Source organism: Peromyscus maniculatus, chromosome 16, assembly GCF_049852395.1.
Source record: "Peromyscus maniculatus bairdii isolate BWxNUB_F1_BW_parent chromosome 16, HU_Pman_BW_mat_3.1, whole genome shotgun sequence".
Lineage (NCBI taxonomy): Eukaryota > Metazoa > Chordata > Mammalia > Rodentia > Cricetidae > Peromyscus > Peromyscus maniculatus.
Window position 1 is genome coordinate 14,193,497 of NC_134867.1, and position 19,621 is coordinate 14,213,117.

Below are 19,621 nucleotides of genomic sequence, written 5' to 3' on the forward strand. Positions count from 1 at the left end.
GAGTTGGGTTGGAGCAAGGGACTACAGCATCTGTGCACATCAGTGCTGTGCACAAACCAAGTAGACTTGTCATTAGTTGTTAATAGAGTCAACTATTTATTTATAAAACAAACACATATGTAATGTGAAGCTAAAATTATTATGTCATAGTGTTCTCAATGAAGTGATTTTTATCCACACGTGTTTCATGGTTGCATGTTTCCATGTGCTTGTCTTTATTATCTGCTTTTCAGAAGGCTGTGTCATTTTATGCTTATAGTGTCTGCAAGTTAATTCTAAGGCTTGGGCTCACTCTTTGAAATGGGCTCCTGTGTCACTCTTGGCCATACTGAACTCTGATCAATCATTCCTCAAGTTAAACTACTTTAAGTTTTTAGGATTTGTAAGTAGGGTTTGAAGAAGGTTATGCAACACTCTCAAGACTCAGCTGTAAGAAAAGACTTAAGTTTTAAGTAGGAAGAATTGATTGTTGAAGGTCAGAAACCAGCTTGGTGGCAATGCTGCTGTTTTGAAACTGGGCCTCACTATGTAGCCCAGGCTGGGTTTGACCTTGAACCTGCCCCAGCCTGCACATGATGGGATCACAGGCCTGCATCACCATACCTCAGCCTGCACATGCTGGCATCTCAGGCTGCACCACCATGCCCCAGCCCGCACATGCTGGCATCTCAGGCCTTCACCACTGTGCCCCAGCCTGCACATGCTGGCATCTCAGGCCTGCACCACCGTGCCCCAGCCTGCACATGCTGGGATCTCAGGCCTGCACCACTGTGCTCCAGCCTGCACATGCTGGCATCTCAGGCTGCACCACTGTGCCCCAGCCTGTACATGCTGGGATCTCAGGCCTGCACCACCGTGCCCCAGCCTGCACATGCTGGGATCTCAGGTCTGCATCACTGTGCTCCAGCATGCACATTCTGGGATCTCAGGTCTGCACCACCGTGTCCCAGCCCGCACATGCTGGCATTGCAGGCCTGCACCACTGTGCCCCAGCCCGCACATGCTGGCATCTCAGGCTACACCACTGTGCCCCAGCCTGTACATGCTGGGATCTCAGGCTGCACCACCGTGCCCCAGCCTGCACATGCTGGGATCTCAGGTCTGCATCACTGTGCTCCAGCCTGCACATGCTGGCATCTCAGGCTGCACCACTGTGCCCCAGCCTGCACATGCTGGCATCTCAGGCTGCACCACCGTGCCTCAGCCTGCACATGATGGGATGGCAGGCCTGTACCACCATGCCTAACTGGAAACTAGCTTCTTAATCAGCTCATCTCCATTCAAGGCTAAGTGCTAGTAAATGGATCTATTAAGCAAAGGTGCTAAAACTGAGTTTTACAGACAAAACTGGAATTCATTTCAGTCAAATTATGGAAATAAATGGGGAAATCATAATTAATGTGTGTGACTCTCCCAAGAGAATTGTAATACTTAAGATACTGCTTAAATACTGCACTTGAGCCTCAAGATAGCTTCTGAAGTTCTGTGTTAAAATGGGCAACTAGAAACACTTAAAAATTGTTCATCTTCATTGTACATTGGACTTCAGAGAACATGGCAGCATGCACAGGACCTGCACGGGTCTGCACCAGTTGGGGTCACAGAGACCATGGCAGGATGCACAGGACCTGCACGGGTCTGCACCAGTTGGGGTCACAGGACCTGCACGGGTCTGCACCAGTTGGGGTCACAGAGACCATGGCAGCATGCACAGGACCTGCACGGGTCTGCACCAGTTGAGATTGTGGAGTTGAAGGGAGAAGTGGACACATGTCTTCATCCCCAACCCTGGAGCTGTCTCCAGCTGATAACCACTTGGAAATGAAAATTTAGTTTCCTTCAAGGGAGTCTCACTGAGAAGACAAAGTACTCTTAAGGGCAGGCTGCATGCTCAGCAGTAGATGGCAGCAGAAAATGAACTCCACAGCATCCTTGTCTCATAATGTCATGTCAGGGCTCTTCCTGTTTTTAAATTATCTTACTATTTTTAAAATTTTTATTATACATAAAATATATATACACACACTATATATATATACATATATATATATATATATGTATATGTATGTATGTATTCTCTCTTTTGTCTTTTTACCGTACAGATCCTCTTCATATGTATCATGGCTTCCAGTTCAGTGTGGTTATGGGATTCTCGAGTGTGTGAATGAGTGGGTCTGTTTCTTGTGCCTTCTCTTGGGCTCTTTTCCCTCTGTTGGTTTGTTTTGTCCAATTCTGGTGTGATTGGTTTTGTTTACAATCTATATTACTATATTATTGGCTCATAGAGAAGCCTGTTTGTTTTCTAATGAGAGACAGAAAGGGGATGGATCTGGAAGGAGGGGATGTGGGGAGAACCTGGGAGGGGTAGAGGGAGGGAAAATTATAATCAGATTATTGTATGTGAGAAAAAAAATCCTATTTCAATAAAAGGAAAAAATTGTTGATCTTATGAAATCAGAATCAAAATAGTTTTTTTTTTTTTCTTAAAGACCAAATTTTATTTACAGAGACTATTGTAATTTTTGCCTCGTTTTTATTTTCCTAGAACAGGTTTCACTGTAGGAGCCTGCATTATATACTTACCCTGTTTCATCACGGCGTTCGCGGTTAGTGTTGCTCCGGTGTAGACTGTGGTAGAGACCCATGCAGTGTTGATGACATTGTTGTCCCTCACCGCATTAGCCATAGAACCCATTCACGGACATAGGAAAGTTCAGCTTGGTACGAGCGATCAGACTTAGACTGATATCACCATGAAGCAAAAAAAAAAAACAAAACAAAGATGCATGTTGTGCCAGTCAACAAACGTACACAACCCACAACATAACTGTGTATTTCTAGTGTAGAGATGTAAGTCGGGGGGCGAGGTTTTGGTTGAATTTCCCGTCATGTTTATATGTGGCTATTGTTTGAAGTGCCCCTTTAACAGTGAATTAACAGGTGCAAAGTTATTAAGCTCACAGATTGCGTTCCTCGTGGGAGCCAAGCCCGGGAAATACCTTTGCTTCTTCTGTAAGTTCTCATGTCTGAATTCTCTTCTCAGTTACAGCTATGATCTGTCCCACTCGCTTCAGTATAACCTTACCGTCTTGAGAATGCCCCTGGAGATGCTCAAGTCCGAAACGTCCAAGACACGCCAGGAGAGCTTTGACATCTTTGAAGATGAAGGATTAATTACACAGGGTGGCAGCGGTAGGTGATTCCTGCACATGTAATACACGCTAACGTGGCGTCTCATTAGCTTCTCCCACATTTCTCATTCCTTATCCCTTGGTGGTCGTTATCCTTACAGGGCTTGTTTTGGAGACATGACCTTGACCAATTCATTTTTAAAGCCATCGTTAATCACCATGTGATTTTATTTATAGGCCAACCAGAAATTATATGTTGTCATTTTCTAGAAACTATTCAAGTACTTTTTAATGAAGCACATTTAGATCTAGTTTTTTGGTGAAGTTTTATGCATACCATCTTATTTTCCTTCATAGAGATTAGTCAATTATGAGTCAAGATTGGGGCAGAAGTTACCATGGGTTGCCTGTTATGTGCTGGACATTGACGTATAATATTCTGAGCCACATAAAACCTCGGCTGGGCAGGTATAGGGCAGTTGTACAGAAATAAGGACGAAGTAGGAAACTGAGGACCAGAGTTGACGATCAAGTGGTCAGTGTCCCGAGGCCACTGATCCTGTGACTGGTCAGTCCTTCACAGGCCAGGCTTCTGGCCTGGCACCATCAGGCTGTTGCTAGATCACAATAGGACTAGCCTAAGGAGTCCCTGGAGACCCTGACTAAGCCAGACAACCAGTGACCCTTTGTCCCTCTGTGGGCACCTTTGGTGCCCGAGTTTGGGGTTTGGTCTAGAACTAGCCAGGCAGACAGCTTCCTGTTGTGAATGTTGTGACAGAATCCTTTCAAGTGTGGAGTTAAAATACCTGAGCTGAAGTAGGCCGACCGTGGAAACGCTGTAAGCCAGTGATGACTTTGAGTACCTCCCTTCATTCACCTTAAACAGTAATGATGAGGATGCAGGTGCAGAGGCAGGATCCACTCTAACGGAGACGGAGGTTTGTCCGTCCGTGAAGGACACGTGGCCAGGGGCTGTGCTTTCCCACAGGCTCTGTTCTCGCCCGGCCTGTTTTCACCTGAATGTTACCCATGGCTGACTACCACTTGAGCAGGTCTGTGCTTCAGACACATGAACTGTGACCCAAATTATGGGACACCGTAGAGGTCAGGCAGCTAGTGAGTATTTGATAAAGGCCCAAAATGTGGCTGAACTTGCCCCGTGTGCCACCCAGATCTGGATTTGAATGTGCGATCCGGTTCTGGATTAAGCCTCGGAAGTGACTTTTGCTGTGTGGAGACAGCTCTGGGTGGGTGTGACCGAAGAGCATACTGCGTTCCTGTTCCCGAGGTAAACTGCAGCCGGGTGACGTCTTACAGCGTATACTGTTGTCTCCCGGAAGGAGGTCCAGAGCAGGACTCAGACAAACGTGCCATCATCAGCAGGACTGCATTCTGTCCTCCGCTTAAGAAGAGAAACCAGATCTTGTCCTCCCACCTTCTAGGGACTGTCCCCTGTTGCTAGCTGGTGGCTTTCCATGTGGAAGCCAGCAGTGACTGGGGAATTGTTCTTCACGCACCCAGTCACCCAGAGCTCACCTCTAAGAAGCCCGTGACTACACTGGGTCACGTGCAGGAGCCACAATCACCGGATTAGTGCCCTTGATGCCATCTACTTCTGTTTGTCTTTGTCACTGAGTGTGCCACAGCACCAGGTGCTGGCAGATTCAGGTGTCTTTCCTGGGCTCGGGAATTATTCACCCGGGGAACTTGTAGGAAGTGGGGGTGAGGGTAGAGGATGGAGGAGTAGGTTTGCCGAAATCCCCACCAAGTCTCTGGGGCGTCGAGGACTTCCTATGAGCTCCTCAGGCCCCACGTCTCTGAGGTGAGCAGTAGCGTTTGTTTCCTGTTTACAGGCTGCGGAGATACTGCAGTGTCCCCCAGGAGGCAGTTATCGGCAGACACTCTAATTAGCCAATTAGGAGTATTTAAGTCCTTTTGTTAGAAGGTGACTGAGAGAGGGGTCATGCCTCTGAGAGTCTTTTGGTGTTGAAGCTCAAGACAAAAGCCGCAGTTAAATCGGTGTTTCAAGGGGTCAGAGCAACATCTGTCCTCTTGGAGAGATCAGCAGTGTTTTCCAGACACTGCCCGACAATTAGCTTTGGTTTGCACTTCCTCTTAGTTATTTTAGCTTCATGTTTTATCCTGCATGAACATCACTTATTCTGGTTAATGTGACTGGACCATGGTCAGGGCATGAGCAATCCCAAAAGCGTTATGGGCAATCCCCAAAGCGTTGCCGAGGTGGATATGGCTGGCGATGTGTGGAAGGCTGAGGAGGGTCTGGAAAGACACTAAACAAAGCCGGGACAGGATGGCGTCACCTCAGCCATCTCGATGCTGAGTCACTGTATAAAGTGGCAGAGTGGAAGGTCTGATCCACCACTGCACCCCCAGACCCTGAGCGTGCTCTGATCTCTCCTCTCCTGCAGGGTCTCGTGTAGCCCAGGCTAGCCTCAAACTTGGTGTGGAGCTGACCATGATCTTGAACTCCCCCTCCTGGCTGCTCCTACCCCAAACTGAAATCAGAGGCATAGGCCAGGCACGCACACCATGTCTAGTTCATGTTGTGCTAGGGATGAGACCCAGGGCCTCATGCAGGTGAGACAGGCATGCTCCCAGGGAGCTGCGTCTGAGCCCACACACATTCCCTTACATGATGCGCTGAAGGGCAGAGGACATCTAGGGTTGTTTGTTACATGTTTATGTGTGGTATGTCTGCACCGTGTGTGCTTGGCACACATCATGAATCTGGAGTTCCAGATTACTGTGAACTGCCATGTGGGTGCTGGGAATCAAACCTGGGTCCTTGGCCAGAGTAGCAAGTGCTCCTTACTGCTGAGCCTTCTGCTCAGCCACTAGTTTTTATGAAATAAATTGGAAGGATTTCAACACAAATAAATGCCCGGATGACACTGTGAGGGGAGGGAGGTGGGGTTACCTGGCTGAATCCATTCATATGTAAACATGCTTATTTCTTATTTTTCACTCCATAAAGTTCTGTGGCACTCGTCACTATTTATTAATAAACTCATGTTAACGTGACAGTGTTTGGTGCTTCTGATTTCTCCACGTGAAAAAGCCTTGGTGTGATAGCCAGTGCCACATGGGAGGTATGCACACGGCACCGCTCCCCTCCCCATGCAGCAGGGCACCCCTGCCTTCCCATGCAGCAGGGCACCCCTCCCCTCCCCATGCAGCAGGGCACCCCTCCCCTCCCCATGCGGCAGCACACCCCTACCCTTCCCATGCAGCAGCGCACCCCTACCCTAACTCTTCACTGCGGCAGCGCACCCCTACCCTGCACGTGCATCGCTCGTCTGCCTCACCTTCACGGCAGCTGCCTCTCAGACGTGCAGAGGGTGGCACCCGGGAGTAAGGAACACCCTGATCCTGTCAGTCACACTCTCGAGAGGTGGTGCCGGAAGCCCTGGCCCAGGGGCTGTGACTGCAGACCATGTTCTCTGTAGCTCGCTCTGCCACATCTGGCTTTATCCACACATCTGTCATTATGCCCTTCATTTGGCTCCCATTATCTTTTGAGTTAAAAACTCTGGTAAGTCAGAAAACTCATTTCCTCTTTGAAAGCACAGTACCCTGAGTCCCGATAGTCATTAGACTGCCCCGTAAGCGGCGGTGTGTCCAGGCTTGTATTCTGAAGTTAAAAACAGAAGTGGAAGGACCTAAACATGTGCTGGACGTCAGTCAAAGTCTTATCTTTCTGTTACCAACTTCTGTTTTTCAGGCGTATTTGGGATCTCCAGTGAGCCTTATATGAAGTACGTATGGAATGGCGAACTTCTGGATATAATTAAAAACACCGTGCATCGTGACTGGCTGCTGTATATTATTCATGGGTTCTGTGGGCAGTCAAGTATCCTTTTTATAAACACTTAAGATGCACGTCATTATGCTATGCCAGAGTATAGAACGGCTGTACATTGTAAGATTAGAGTTATCCCTGTGTACTTGCCCTAGTTAGGGTTACTACTGCTGTGATAAAACACTTTGACCAAATAGGGAGCAAAGCGCTTATTTGGCTTGTGCTTCCACATCACTGCTCATCATGGATTGAAGTCAGGACGGGAACTCAGGCACACAGGAACCTCAAGGCAGGCACTGATAGAGAGGCCATGGAGGGGAGCTGCTTACTGCCTTGCTCTTCGTGGCTTGCTCAGCCTGCTTTCTTATAGAACCCATGACCACCAGACCAGTGGTGGCTCCACCTACAATGGGCTGGGCCCTCCCCATCAGTCACCAATTCAGAAAATTTCTTGCAGGCTTTCCTGAAGCCCAGTCTTACTGAGGCATTTTTCAGTCAAGGCTCCCATCTCTCAAAGACTCTAGCCTATGTCAAGTCAACATAAAACTAGCCAGTACAATACTCCATCAGGAAAACTTGCGCACCTAAGTAGAAATGCCATAAGGAGTGTGGACTCTGTGAACAGACCTTGAGGGGCACAGAATGACTATGAACACCAAGGATGAGAGAGCCTTGTGCAGACCACTCTCCTACAGCCAGTAAGGATTGTGCATGTCTGGGAGAAGGAATGGAATGGCTGTTAGGTGGGAGGAACGTGGCAGGCTCATGAGAACAGACCTTGACCAAAGCCATAACCGTAAATCAGACCCCAGCAGTGGGTACAGAGAGATGTCACAGGTTGGACAAGCACCGTGAGGGTAGACCTGGAAAAAAATTAGCATTTTCTTGTGATGTGTATGTGCAGCTCTGGGGAGATGGGACGTGTCCTAGAGTTTCTGCTGCTGTGAAGAGACACTGTGACCACAGTAACTTTATAAAGGAAAAAGATTTCATTGGGGTGGCTCGCAGTTCAGAGGTTCAGTCCATTATCATCATGGCAGGACATGGCAGCATGCAGGCAGACATGGTGCTGGAGAAGGAGCTGAGAGTTCTACATATTGATCCACAGGCAACAGGAAGTGAACTGTCTCGCTAGGTGTAGCTTGAGCACAGGAGACCTCAAAGCCCGCCCCCCACAGTGACACACTTCCTCCAACAAAGCCACACCTCCTGTGGAGGCCATTTTCTTCCAGACCCCCACAGGATGACATGGGAAAGACAAGCGTGGGTCTCAGATCGCCTCAGTCGTCAGTTGCCACTCACCAGGTTGACTTTGTCAGGCCAAGGACTGACAGTTTAGTCCAGGAAGGTGACATGTCTGAAGTGGTCCACGAAGCTTGAGTTGACAGCCATTTTCCAGCTGCATGAGGTAAAAATAGGACGAGGGATCTGTGTAAGGAAAAGCTGCAGTCGTAAGTTGAGGCCTGACGAGGTGGAGGCCTGCTTGGGAAGGACTGTAATGGACGGGTGTTGACCCTTGAGTGAGGACAGTGAGCTGTTTGATGCCAACTTGGTTTTTCTCCTCAGGTTTACTTTTCACGAATTCTCACTAATGGTGACACCGTCCAGCGGCTGCCCCTGTGTCGCGAGGAGGAGGAGGGGGACGCTGTCTAGCTGTGGTTCGTTTCTCCTGTCACTCTTTGGGACGACAGGGCAGTTGTGAATTCAGTTTTTATTTGATATTTCCCCTTCCACCTTAGGCTTTTAAAAGCCTGCAGTGAAATAATTAAAGGATGTTTTTTGAGGCCATGAAGTGGATGGTGTGGCCATCATTGTGCCTTCTTACACTCTGTGGAGAGTTTGGGGGCAGCTGAGAGGCCCAGCCTTGAAGAGCTACAGTGCTGCTTTGTCTGTGCTGAGTGGGGGTGGGGAAGTAGCTATGGCTGATCCAGGGACTTAGAAATGGAGCTGGGGAGAACCTGGCTCCGGGCTTCATAATGACCTGACAAAATCAGGTCCTGAGTCACTTTTGTCTCTTTCCACAAATACAGTCTTCCCAGGAAGAATTTCCCCACCAGTGACACCAAAGAGAATGTGCTACGGTATCTAAGACCGTTTCTAAAGTATAGCTCTAGCCTGATTTCTATTTCCGAGAGCTAGCTCATATGGTAATTATAATAAATGTTTGTTTTTAAAATAGTAAACAGCATCATAGATTATCATTTTAAAGCTCATTAGTTTAAATGATGAGTCTGGGCTTTTGGTGATCAGTCATTTAATGAATTCTGGAAGCCTGTGTGGTGATAGGCATAATTGCTGCTTATTAAGTATTTACTACAGGCCAAGCACCAGAAATTTTACACCAATTACCCCAGCTCATCCTCCCAGCAACCCAGCAGCAGTACAGGCTGATGAGTCTCTTACCCAGAATGCTTATGACCGTAGTGTTTCAGAGTTTGGATTTTTTTAGATTTTAGAATGTTTGCCTAAACCTTAGGTAACTTGAGGATGGAATTCAAGTTCACTCAGGTCTCATATATACCTTGAACATTGGGATTGAAGATATTTATGTGATATTTTTAGAGTACCTATGGTTTGACTGACCAGAAGTCTATAATTTGGAGTCATAGTGGCACCAAAAAACTTACGATTTTAAGGCTTTTTTTTTTTTTTTTGGACTGCAGTTGTTCAGCCTATGGCCACTTTTTGATTCATTTTTTAGTAGGTGAGATTATAACTCAGAAAGTTAAGGAGATGATTTAAGATGACGCTGTGTATCGATCAAGTAGTTCATGGCGACACATTCAGCGTTAGGCTTTGGATTGCTTTTGTAGTGTTATAGCCACTCCTTTCCTCGGCATTAACAACTTCTTCCTAATTCACACTTAACATTAAACGGCACGTGCCCTCGAGGAGAGGCGTACTATGCTAATGAGTGAGGAAGGGGTAGTGGCATTTCTCACGTTTTTACCTGGTTACAAGGAGAGACACAGTACAGCAGCCTGTATATCTCCTTGGAGAGTCAGAGCAGTTACCATGTGAGCAGGTTGGGAGTTGCCATCAAACCCAGAGAGATCTGAGGAATTATTGGGTGCCCTGCTATTGCGTTCCGGCGGAGCTCCTGGTGTCTGAAGGCTATGGGATGAGATGTGTCACATGCACAAAGGATGATGATTCTGTAGCCTTCTGGGCCAACCACCAATGCTGACACCTTAACTTGGTTTCTAAGAGCTGCTGATCTACGGGCGGCCAGTGTACGTGACTCTAATAGCCAGAAGGTCAAGCAGGTTTGCTGGGACGCGTTTCCTCAAGAGAGGCGCCAACTGTGAGGTAAGGCCACAGACCGCTGTGATGTTTTAACCTTTTAACCTTTCACATCGGTTTTGCTGACAATGAGGAAGCTGCGATTTCTAATTAATTAACTTTTTAGCATCCTAATGTGTTTCATCTTCTCTTTGGTCTTCAGAATTGCATTTTCTTAGAGTCGTGTGTGTGTGTGTGTGTATGTGTGTGTGTGTGTGTGTGTGTGTGTGTGTTTTAATCTCCTGAATAATTTCACACAATTGGTTTTCTTTTATCTGCCATCCTATTATTTATACTGGCCAAGATATTGTTTGATATTTGTGTTGAGTAACTTATTTGATTTTTTTTTCTAGTCTATTCTCTGCTGTTTTAATTGTTTTTCTTTATCATGTTTTAATCTGCTTTTTCCAGTACTCTGAATATTGATGGTGTGTGGTTTACCACTTTTAAGGTGTATAAAGAATAGGAGTTATAATGTCATTGTGTGTCTGAATTTTTTTTCATTTAAAAGTTGTAAGAGCATAAACTATCTCTGACTGTACCCCTCTTTCCAGGGCGATGTTGCAAATGAAGTGGAGACAGAGCAGATCCTCTGCGATGCGTCAGTGATGTCTTTTACCGCAGGCAGTTATTCCTCTTACGTGCAAGTTAGAGGATCGGTTCCCTTGTACTGGTCCCAAGACATCTCAACCATGATGCCTAAACCCCCTATTACACGTGCGTGCGTGGGCCGGCCTGCTGGGAGTCGCTTCTGTCCGCTGTCACTCAAGATGATGATTGTTGTCACATAATAAGCAGTTGGCTTTGGGGAGAGTTGGGTCCTTTGAGCAAGAGCCTATGGAGGAGTAACTTCTGTTAGCGTTCTGTAGTGAATTCATCCTTAATTTTAACTATTAGTGAATTGCATGTTATTTTGCTCCAGAAATGACAGTCATTCAGATTTAATAAGTACATGCTGAATGAGTGTCCAGTGAGCTCCTTGAGGAGATTTGGGAAATGAAGGTGCTAGTTTAGTTGAATTGCATTTCTTTTCAGTGTTTTTGAACACCCTACACTTGTTCTATTTCTGCCTCATAGCTCTATTCAGGTATTTATCTGCCTCTTTTCTTCCCAGTGGACCAGGCAGACCCCTTCGCACATGTAGCTGCTCTTCACTTTGACCAGATGCTTCAGAGGTTTGGCTCCCCCATCATCATCTTGAACCTAGTGAAGGTATGATGTGCTCATCGAACACACGGGGCCACCTCTCCTCAGACAAAAGGCATCAGCCAGCTGGGCTTTGCCCTCCCCTCCCGGGACAAAGAGGGAAGGAGGGAGGTGGGGGAGGGAGGGAGGAGGGAGGGAGGGAGGGAGGGAGGGAGGGAGGGAGGGAGGGAGGGAGGGAGGGAGAGAGAGAGGTGTCCATTGGGGGCTTGCTGTGTTTGCGCTGCTGTTCTTCGTCCTCAGATTCCATGTGGCTTCTTCTGGCCTCTCCCTGGGGAACTGGTAGTAGATCTCTCTGAAGGGAAGAGGGTGATCTGGTCTACCAGGCTCCTGGTTTCCTTGTGTGAACTGGGGCTGCATTGAATTCCTCTGTCCCAGAACAACCTAAAAACACAGATGAAGCTGCTACCCTCTCCTTGATACAGCTCACTCTCTCGGCAGTCTAGAAGGACTGCAAACCAATGTGTAGCAATAGGTGCAAGTGTTACAGCTCTGGAGGGAAAGGTCTCCTGACTGTCAGGAAGTCAGGCTACACCTACAGCTGTGAGGAGAAAGGTCTCCTGGCTGTCAGGAAGTCAGGCTACACCTACAGCTGTGAGGAGAAAGATACCCTGGATACCTACAGCTGTGAGGAGAAAGGTGTCCTGGATACCTACAGCTGTGAGGAGAAAGGTATCCTGGATACCTACAGCTGTGAGGAGAAAGGTCCCCTGACTGTCAGGAAGTCAGGCTCTATCTGAAGCTGTGTTCCAGTAGGGGATGGTCTCCCACAGGATGTGGCAATCCTGCTCCTCTCTGAGAGAGAGCCACTAAAGCTGAGGTCTGCTTCACTCTGCTAAGAGAGTTTCCCAGCAGAGGCCTTGCTCTGCTCCAGCAAAAGAAGGTCTTCACCTAAAACTCATTCAAGAGATGTGTTTTGGAGGGAGGAATCCAGGAGAGTGGCTGTCTCTGCCAGGGTGGAAAGGGCAGCTGTTAACTGAACAAGCACAGGACTTCTATACAGCTTCTTAGGGACAGAGTCTTTCCAGGGAGAAGATTTTCAGGGTGGGAATTAGTTGGATTTCAATCCCCTGAGCTTGGACAAGCTCAGAGATTGACTGGATTTTGTGCTTAGGGATTGGTTGGTTTCATGCTCAGGGATTGGTTGGTTTTTGTACTGAGTTGGTCAGGGCCAAAGTGTTTCTTTCACTGGCCCTTTTTAACCTTTTGGCTCTAGTTTCAGGGTCAGGGTGTGTTTCTTTGGATCTGGTTTCAGGGCCAAAGTGTTTCTTTCATTGCTCTGGTTTCAGGGCCGGGGTGTGTTTCTTTCATTGCTCTGGTTTCAGGGCCGGGGTGTGTTTCTTTCATTGCTCTGGTTTCAGGGCCGGGGTGTGTTTCTTTCATTGCTCTTGTTTCAGGGTCGGGGTGTGTTTCTTTCATTGCTCTGGTTTCAGGGCCGGGGTGTGTTTCTTTCATTGCTCTGGTTTCAGGGCCGGGGTGTGTTTCTTTGGCTGGCTCTGGTTTCAGGGTCAGGTGGGTTTCTTTGGCTGGCCCTTTTACTCTACACTAGGACCAAAAGGCTTCATTTAGGAATGAGGTTCAAGAATCAGGTGGGCTTGTGGGAACCTCAGGCAATATGATATAACTGTCTCTCAGCCCTCATCTTCTCCATCAGAGTACACTGACTGATCCATGCTGTGTGCATAAATGAATACGCAGATCAAAGGCCTAGGGTGTAGGGCGAGATTATCCAATAACTTTTAAATCCATTGCACCCAAGTGAATTGAAAGAACTTCAGTCAGAGGCGGCGAAGACCTTGACGATATCAATACAAAGATCTTATTGTATTATGTCTGTGGCAGTGGCCAGCAACATAGCAATATGAGATTACTCTGTGAGGTTGATTAGCAAATGTCAGTTTAATAAAAAAAAATAAACAACAACAATAAAAAAAAACCCAAGGGATCCTTGTCCATTTAATCACTTCCCCAGTATTTTTGACAGTTTTATATGTATCAAGGTGATTGTGCAAACAGTTCCTGCCTTTGTGGAACTACCAGTGTGAGGGGGAAAATGTTAGCTAAAGCATAGCTGTCAATCAAGAAGAGAAGAGGAGGGGTCAGTCTGAAGAAAGGGGCGTGCCCTGGTGTGTGCCTGTATATGTGTGTGTGTGTGTGTGTGTGTGTGTGTATGTGTGTGCCTGTATGTGTGTGTGTGTGTGTGTGTATGTGTGTGCCTGTATATGTGTGTGTGTGTGTGTGCCTGTATGTGTGTGTGTGTGTGTGTGTGTGTGTGCCTGTATGTGTGTGTGTGTGTGTGTATGTGTGTGTGCGTGCACAGCGTACATGTGCTTGCTCCTTTCTGACAGCCTCAGTTTCTCTTTTTACTCAGTAGGAGTAAAAGTCACTTGCTCAAAGTGGGGGTTTCCACAGTAACAGAAAGTTGAACAGTCTGGTGTAACTTGACAGGAGACATCTAGACAGCATAAGAGTCCATTTTGAGTTGATAAAATGGAACCTGTGCTCCTGCCTACCTCGCCCAGCATGGCTGTGAACGGGCACACACGCCCAGATAAAAGAGAGGTAATTGGGTTCCTTTAGTTTTGCCAGACAGATATCTAAAAAGAGGATCAGACGCGTTTTGGATATTGGCAGTGGCATGGTTGCTGTGGACAGTGAAGCGGAGTGGGCTGAGGAGAAAGAGAGAGAGTGAGGGGCGTCTGGAGAGAGGGGGAGCAGTGGGTAGCTTGGAGTAGTTGTGAGGTGGAGCATTTAAAGTCAAAGCAATCTTCAAATAAAGGGGTTCTGGGTGGGAGACACCGAAGGCAGAGCATCCTGGTGAGCACAGGATCTGAGGTGAGAGGGCGGAGGGGTTGAGCCGGAGTACAGCTGGATCTGGGGGTGCCTGAGTTAGAACACAGAGGCTGGGCACGGGGAGGAGGTGGGTGCTTATGGGGGGTGGGGGAGTTGTGTGCAGTACAGCTAAACGCCTGGCTCCAGGGAACAGTGAGGGTGGTAGGTGTGCTTCGTCAAGAACGTGGAGGAATATGTGGTCCCCGAGTGATCACACGCAGCCAAGGATTGACTTCATAATCATTATGAAGATGATAATAATGTACACACATGTTTATTTACATTAATGTGGATGTTGTATATTCTCGTCTGCCCGCAGTAATGTAAGCTGGCGCTGATAATCCATAACTTTGACTTAATATTGATACATCATGCACACAGTTGAAAATTAAGGTGGAAAACTTTAATGAAAACATTTGTTGATTTGCTGCTAGGCCTGGCGGCACAGACCTGTGATCAAGAAGCAGAGGCAGGAGGATCACAAGTTTAAGGCCCAGGGCTAAAGAGTGAATTTTAGTCCAGCTCAACGATTCAGTGAGGCCCCGGCCCAGAGTAAAAAGAGGGTAGGTGTGGATGTAGCTCAGTGGTAGGGTACCTGTCTACATGTGGAAGGCCCTAGATTTAGATCCTGGTGCTGTAAAAAATTGTGATAAATATGAGCGCTTTTCCATTAAGTCTATATTATTAGTATAGAAGGACATTACTGTTAGAGCAGTGAGTGGTGAGTTATTACTGGGAAATATACCTAGAACTAGATGAGAGGATCTCGTTCAGGCTTTATAGATTATAACTGAAAAGCCATAGTTAAATGGAACCCTGAGCCTAGTGTGCTTGGAATTCTGTTAACCGTACACATTAAACGTGCTATTTAAGTCATGTGATTGGAAACTGCCCATGACTGAACTCGGCCTGTTTGGCCCCCCTGTAGCCTGCCAGTGTGGTTTGGAAGGAGTTTATTTGCAAGGCAGCCAGTGGTGGAGACAGGCCGGAACCTTTGTGCATGCCCAGCAAGAGCTGGACCACCGAGCTACTTAGCCCCGTCCATCATCAGCTATTTCCTTTATAGGAAAAAAGGAAATGCTTCTTTTTTTTTTCACTTGGAAGAAGATCTTGGTAGGTTGTGGTTAAACTACCAAGGAATGCCCGTGTCCACAGGACGACCCCGTCCACAGGACGACCTGGTCCATAGGACGATCCCGTTGACAGGATGACCCGGTCCATAGGACGATCCCGTCCACAGGACGACAGCAAGGAGGAAACACTTCCGTTTCCTGTCCCGTTTGCCCTGGTGTGAGCCTCCCCCTCCAGGACCCTCTGATACACAGGATGACCTGTATCTGGGACTTTTGCATTGGCTTGTGAAGGGTTCTTCAGCCCTGAGGAGGCTGACTGAGCAGCCTGTTAGCACTAATCTAGTTCAGCCTGCACACAGGAGATTCCACGGCTGTGAACACTAAATAAATACCGTTTCTTTCCATTCTCTCACAGAGGGGCAGATTTCACATGGGATTTCAGAAGGGCTCTACTTCCCTATTTAATTTAAAGAGCTTTTGAGAATTCTAGATACGTAACTTTCCCAGATAAAATATAAGCAAAGTACACTTTCACCCTTGCCTATTCTTAACTCTGTTCTTCATTCTTATGTAATTTCTCCATTTGTTTCATTCAGCTGTGCAAAACATACCCTTGTTTGTTTCTGCAATGTTATTAATTCAGTTTGTGGCAGTTGGAAAGGGAGCCCCAGGACTGAAAACAGCACATTTGGATGCCAACAGTGGTACTGTAGCATCTCTGAAGTCTGCTGTAGTTTGCTCTGTTTCTAAGGAAAGGCCTGGCCAAGGTGACGGTAAAAACAGCTACTTTTCACTGAAGGCTGTGGGAAGAACTCACCGTGCTCTTGTCCCCTTTAAATCCCACTTTCATGCTGTGAGGGAGACGCTGCTGTGAGCCAAGGAAAACCGGCAGCTCCGCTGAAGGGTAGCATGCGGCCCCGCAGGGCCACACAGCCTTCTTCAGTGAGAGCGGGGTGCTAACCCAGGAGATGCGGCGGGCAGAGGCAGGGGTGAGGCTCGGGCCCATGCGAGCCTTCCAGCCTCAGGCCACGCTGCCACAGTGTGGAGGGATGAAGTGACTGTCCTGCTGCCGTCCTGTGTTGGATTCGAAGGCACGCCCTGCTGTCCCGTGCAGGGATGGACTGTCCAGAGCGTGCTGGTTTCTCTCTGCACCCCTGGCTGCAGCTGTGGGTTCTTGTCTCCCCCTTGGTAATGAACGTTGCTGGTTCAGGCCGTGGGTGTGTGGGCCAGGCTTGTATGGAGCCATTGGGGCTGCAGAAGATCAGCCAGGAAAACCCAGCCTCCCCAGCTCTGCGGGGCTGCTGACTCCTTCAGGGAAGCTCTCTTAACTCACATTGATATTATTTTCATCTAGTAACTGGGTTTCACTTCAGTATTTAAGACTTGGGCTTTTCTTACTAAGAAGAAGCACCAGCCACAAAACTAGCTGAAAGGGAAAAATGGTTAAGTCAATTCTGTTTTAAGGTGATTCGTAATTCAGACATTTACAGGTTTTAAAAAGTAGATGTATTGATTTTATTTTATGAGTGTCTTATCTGCATAATGTCACTGTGTGTATTTGGTGCCCACAGAGGCCAGATGAGGGCATCAGATTCCCCTGGAACTGGAGTCATGGATGGTTGTGAACCATCACGTGGGTGCCGGGAATCGAACCTGGTTCCTCCGCAAGAGCAACGTGTGCCCTTACCCGCCCAGCCATCTCTCCGGCCCCACATTGAAGATTTTTAACGTAAAAATGATCTGAAATGTTTTTGATAAGGAGCGAGAGAAGAGGAAGCACGAGAGGATCCTGAGTGAAGAGCTGGTGGCCGCCGTCACCTACCTCAACCAGTTCCTGCCCCCGGAGCACACCATTGTCTACATCCCCTGGGACATGGCCAAGTACACCAAGAGGTGAGAGAGACCGCTGTGCTGGGGCGTCTCCTCCTCGGTGACACGCTGGGGAGTCTCCTGGGTGACAGGGCTCCTTCAGTTTCCTTTGTGAGACGTGGGTGAGGTGCTTTTGAGGGCCTCCACAGGTGACAAGCTCCTCCCCTGTGCCTTCTGTCACCTCTTGTCTGCTGTTCCTGTTTCTCTCTACCTTGTTCTTCAAGGAAGCCGGCTGCTGCTCTCAGGTGACCCCTCTCCTCGATGAGCATGCCGTAACTCTGTCCATGGTAAATCTGAGCTGCTCACTGGCTGACCAGGCCGAAGTGTTATAAGTTTGATATTTAACTTATTCGGGGCTGTTCCGTCTGAGCAAACCTGATCTTTATGCCCAGAGCTAGTCCTAGGCCAGGGTTTTCCTGGTGCCTGTCACCCACCTCCACCACCGCCCTGTGACACTTCCTCATCCCTCCTGTCCCTCAGGATTTGGTTCATTGAACCTTGCATTGTTCACCGCGCATCATGTGAATTCTGGGCTTATTTACCGTGACTATATTGTTGTGTCTTTTCCCTGAACGGTTTTGTGGAGTTAATACACCAGGCGCGCACACACACACACACACACACACACACACACACACACACACACACACCCATTTACCTGGACTATGTTAGTTAAGGGATTGATGCAGTCATATTAATTTATTTTCCAATTCATCTTCCTTTGCCACTGCACTCACTACGCATAGTCATTGCCTGATTATGGAGTCACCTGACTGACTGCTACTGAGGATGGAGAGGCTTCATTGAAAACCTCTCACGGGACTGTCCCAGGCCAAGACTGAGGCATTCGATACCAGTGTTTGATATTAAGTTACTGGTCTTATTGTTAGCCACTGAGTACACATTGTAATTCTACCTTAATTATTTCAGTGTTTCTGTGACATAAACCACTTGATTAAAACAGTTGAATCCCCAGGCATCGTGGCTGTGGATGTTGCCGGCTTCAGATGGGAGAGTCATGATACATCAATACCCGAGTTCTCACTTTTTCACTCTTCCTCTCTCAGTAAGCTGTGCAATGTTCTCGATCGGCTGAACGTGATTGCAGAAAGCGTGGTAAAGAAGACAGGTTTCTTTGTGAACCGCCCTGACTCTTACTGCAGCATTTTACGGCCAGATGAAAAGTACGTACGATATCAAAAACTTGAAATAAGCGATGGGAAGATAAAGCGGTTGCCACACAAGCTTGCACGCCCGAGTTCAGTGCCTAGACCTCCCGTAAGAAAGCCAGTGTGGTGGCATGTGCTTGTCATCCCAACACCGAGGAGGCAGACAGGCGGGTCCCTGGGGCTCACTGGTCATCCCAGCCTGTCTAGTGCACTTGGGAAGCTCAGGCCAGGTGGAGACCCCGTCCCTAAAAACACTGTGAAGTCAGCACAAGGGCTCAGCAGGTAGAGGCTCCTCCCAGCAAGCCTGAACCCCAGGGCCCCACACATTAGAAGGGGAAAAAGACTCCCACATGCAGTCCTTTGACGTTCCCATCGGGTACTGTGAGGTACACAAGTGCCCCACACCCCACACCACAGACACAAGGAAAACGTAAATCACGGTGTTTGTTCTTATGTACAGAGTATTTATTCCAGGGGTCGGAGAGAGGACTTAGTGACAGCATGAGAACCTGAGTGTGGATTGCCAACACCCGTGTGACAAGCTGTACATAGCTGTGTGTGCCTGTAACTCCAGCTTTAGGAAGCACAGACAGATTCCAAGAGCTTGCGGCACGCACATGGTCACGCACGCGCACGGGTACACACACATGCACACACACAGAGTAAAATATTCTAAATACAGGAAGTCTATGCTAATTAGAGAATGGGTGGATGGACTAACTTAGTCTTGTGGGGAGGCAGGCTGCTCAGGGGAGTATGTAGTGAACATTCACTATGTACTTGGGAATTCCTGTGGTGGTTATATACCTTCAGATGGAAGCCACAGGAGTCTTACCAGTTGCTTTGTGGAATAAACATTATATAAAACGTGTGTAAAGCAAATTTTTCTGTAGTGAGTTCACTGTTTAGTATTTAGAAAGAACAGGGAAATCTTTCTGATTGACGATGATGCTTTTATGAATGTAGAATTTGTTAGCATGCTACAGTGGTTGCTATAACTCTCGTCGTGGCCAGCTTGTTGGCTGCTTTGGATGAAGGCCTCTGCCTTTTTTGTCTTTAAAGGAATCAATATTACGTATTTCCAGCATTTGATTTTCAGATAACATAGTTAACTCCGGTGGTCAAATGAAAAACCCCAAATCAACCATTAGTGTTTATATTTGGAAGAATCCTCTCTTCTGCCCTAGTTTGCAGGGTTTGAATTTTAGGGACTCTTAATATACACAGTGTGTACAAAGGTGT

General features: G+C 47.6%; 1 protein-coding gene across 2 annotated transcripts in view; it reads left to right on the top strand.

Annotated features, from left to right (window-relative positions):
• Fig4 (FIG4 phosphoinositide 5-phosphatase) overlaps positions 1-19,621 on the top strand; it is a 117,998-nt gene that overhangs the window by 38,350 nt on the left and 60,027 nt on the right. For both annotated transcript variants that reach the window (XM_006982781.4, XM_076552409.1), the window contains exons 6-12: positions 3,044-3,192; positions 6,874-7,002; positions 10,160-10,260; positions 10,788-10,950; positions 11,348-11,445; positions 17,101-17,234; positions 18,278-18,394. In XM_006982781.4, coding sequence (XP_006982843.1) covers positions 3,044-3,192; positions 6,874-7,002; positions 10,160-10,260; positions 10,788-10,950; positions 11,348-11,445; positions 17,101-17,234; positions 18,278-18,394 — 891 coding nt within the window. The remainder of the gene's footprint in view (positions 1-3,043; positions 3,193-6,873; positions 7,003-10,159; positions 10,261-10,787; positions 10,951-11,347; positions 11,446-17,100; positions 17,235-18,277; positions 18,395-19,621) is intronic.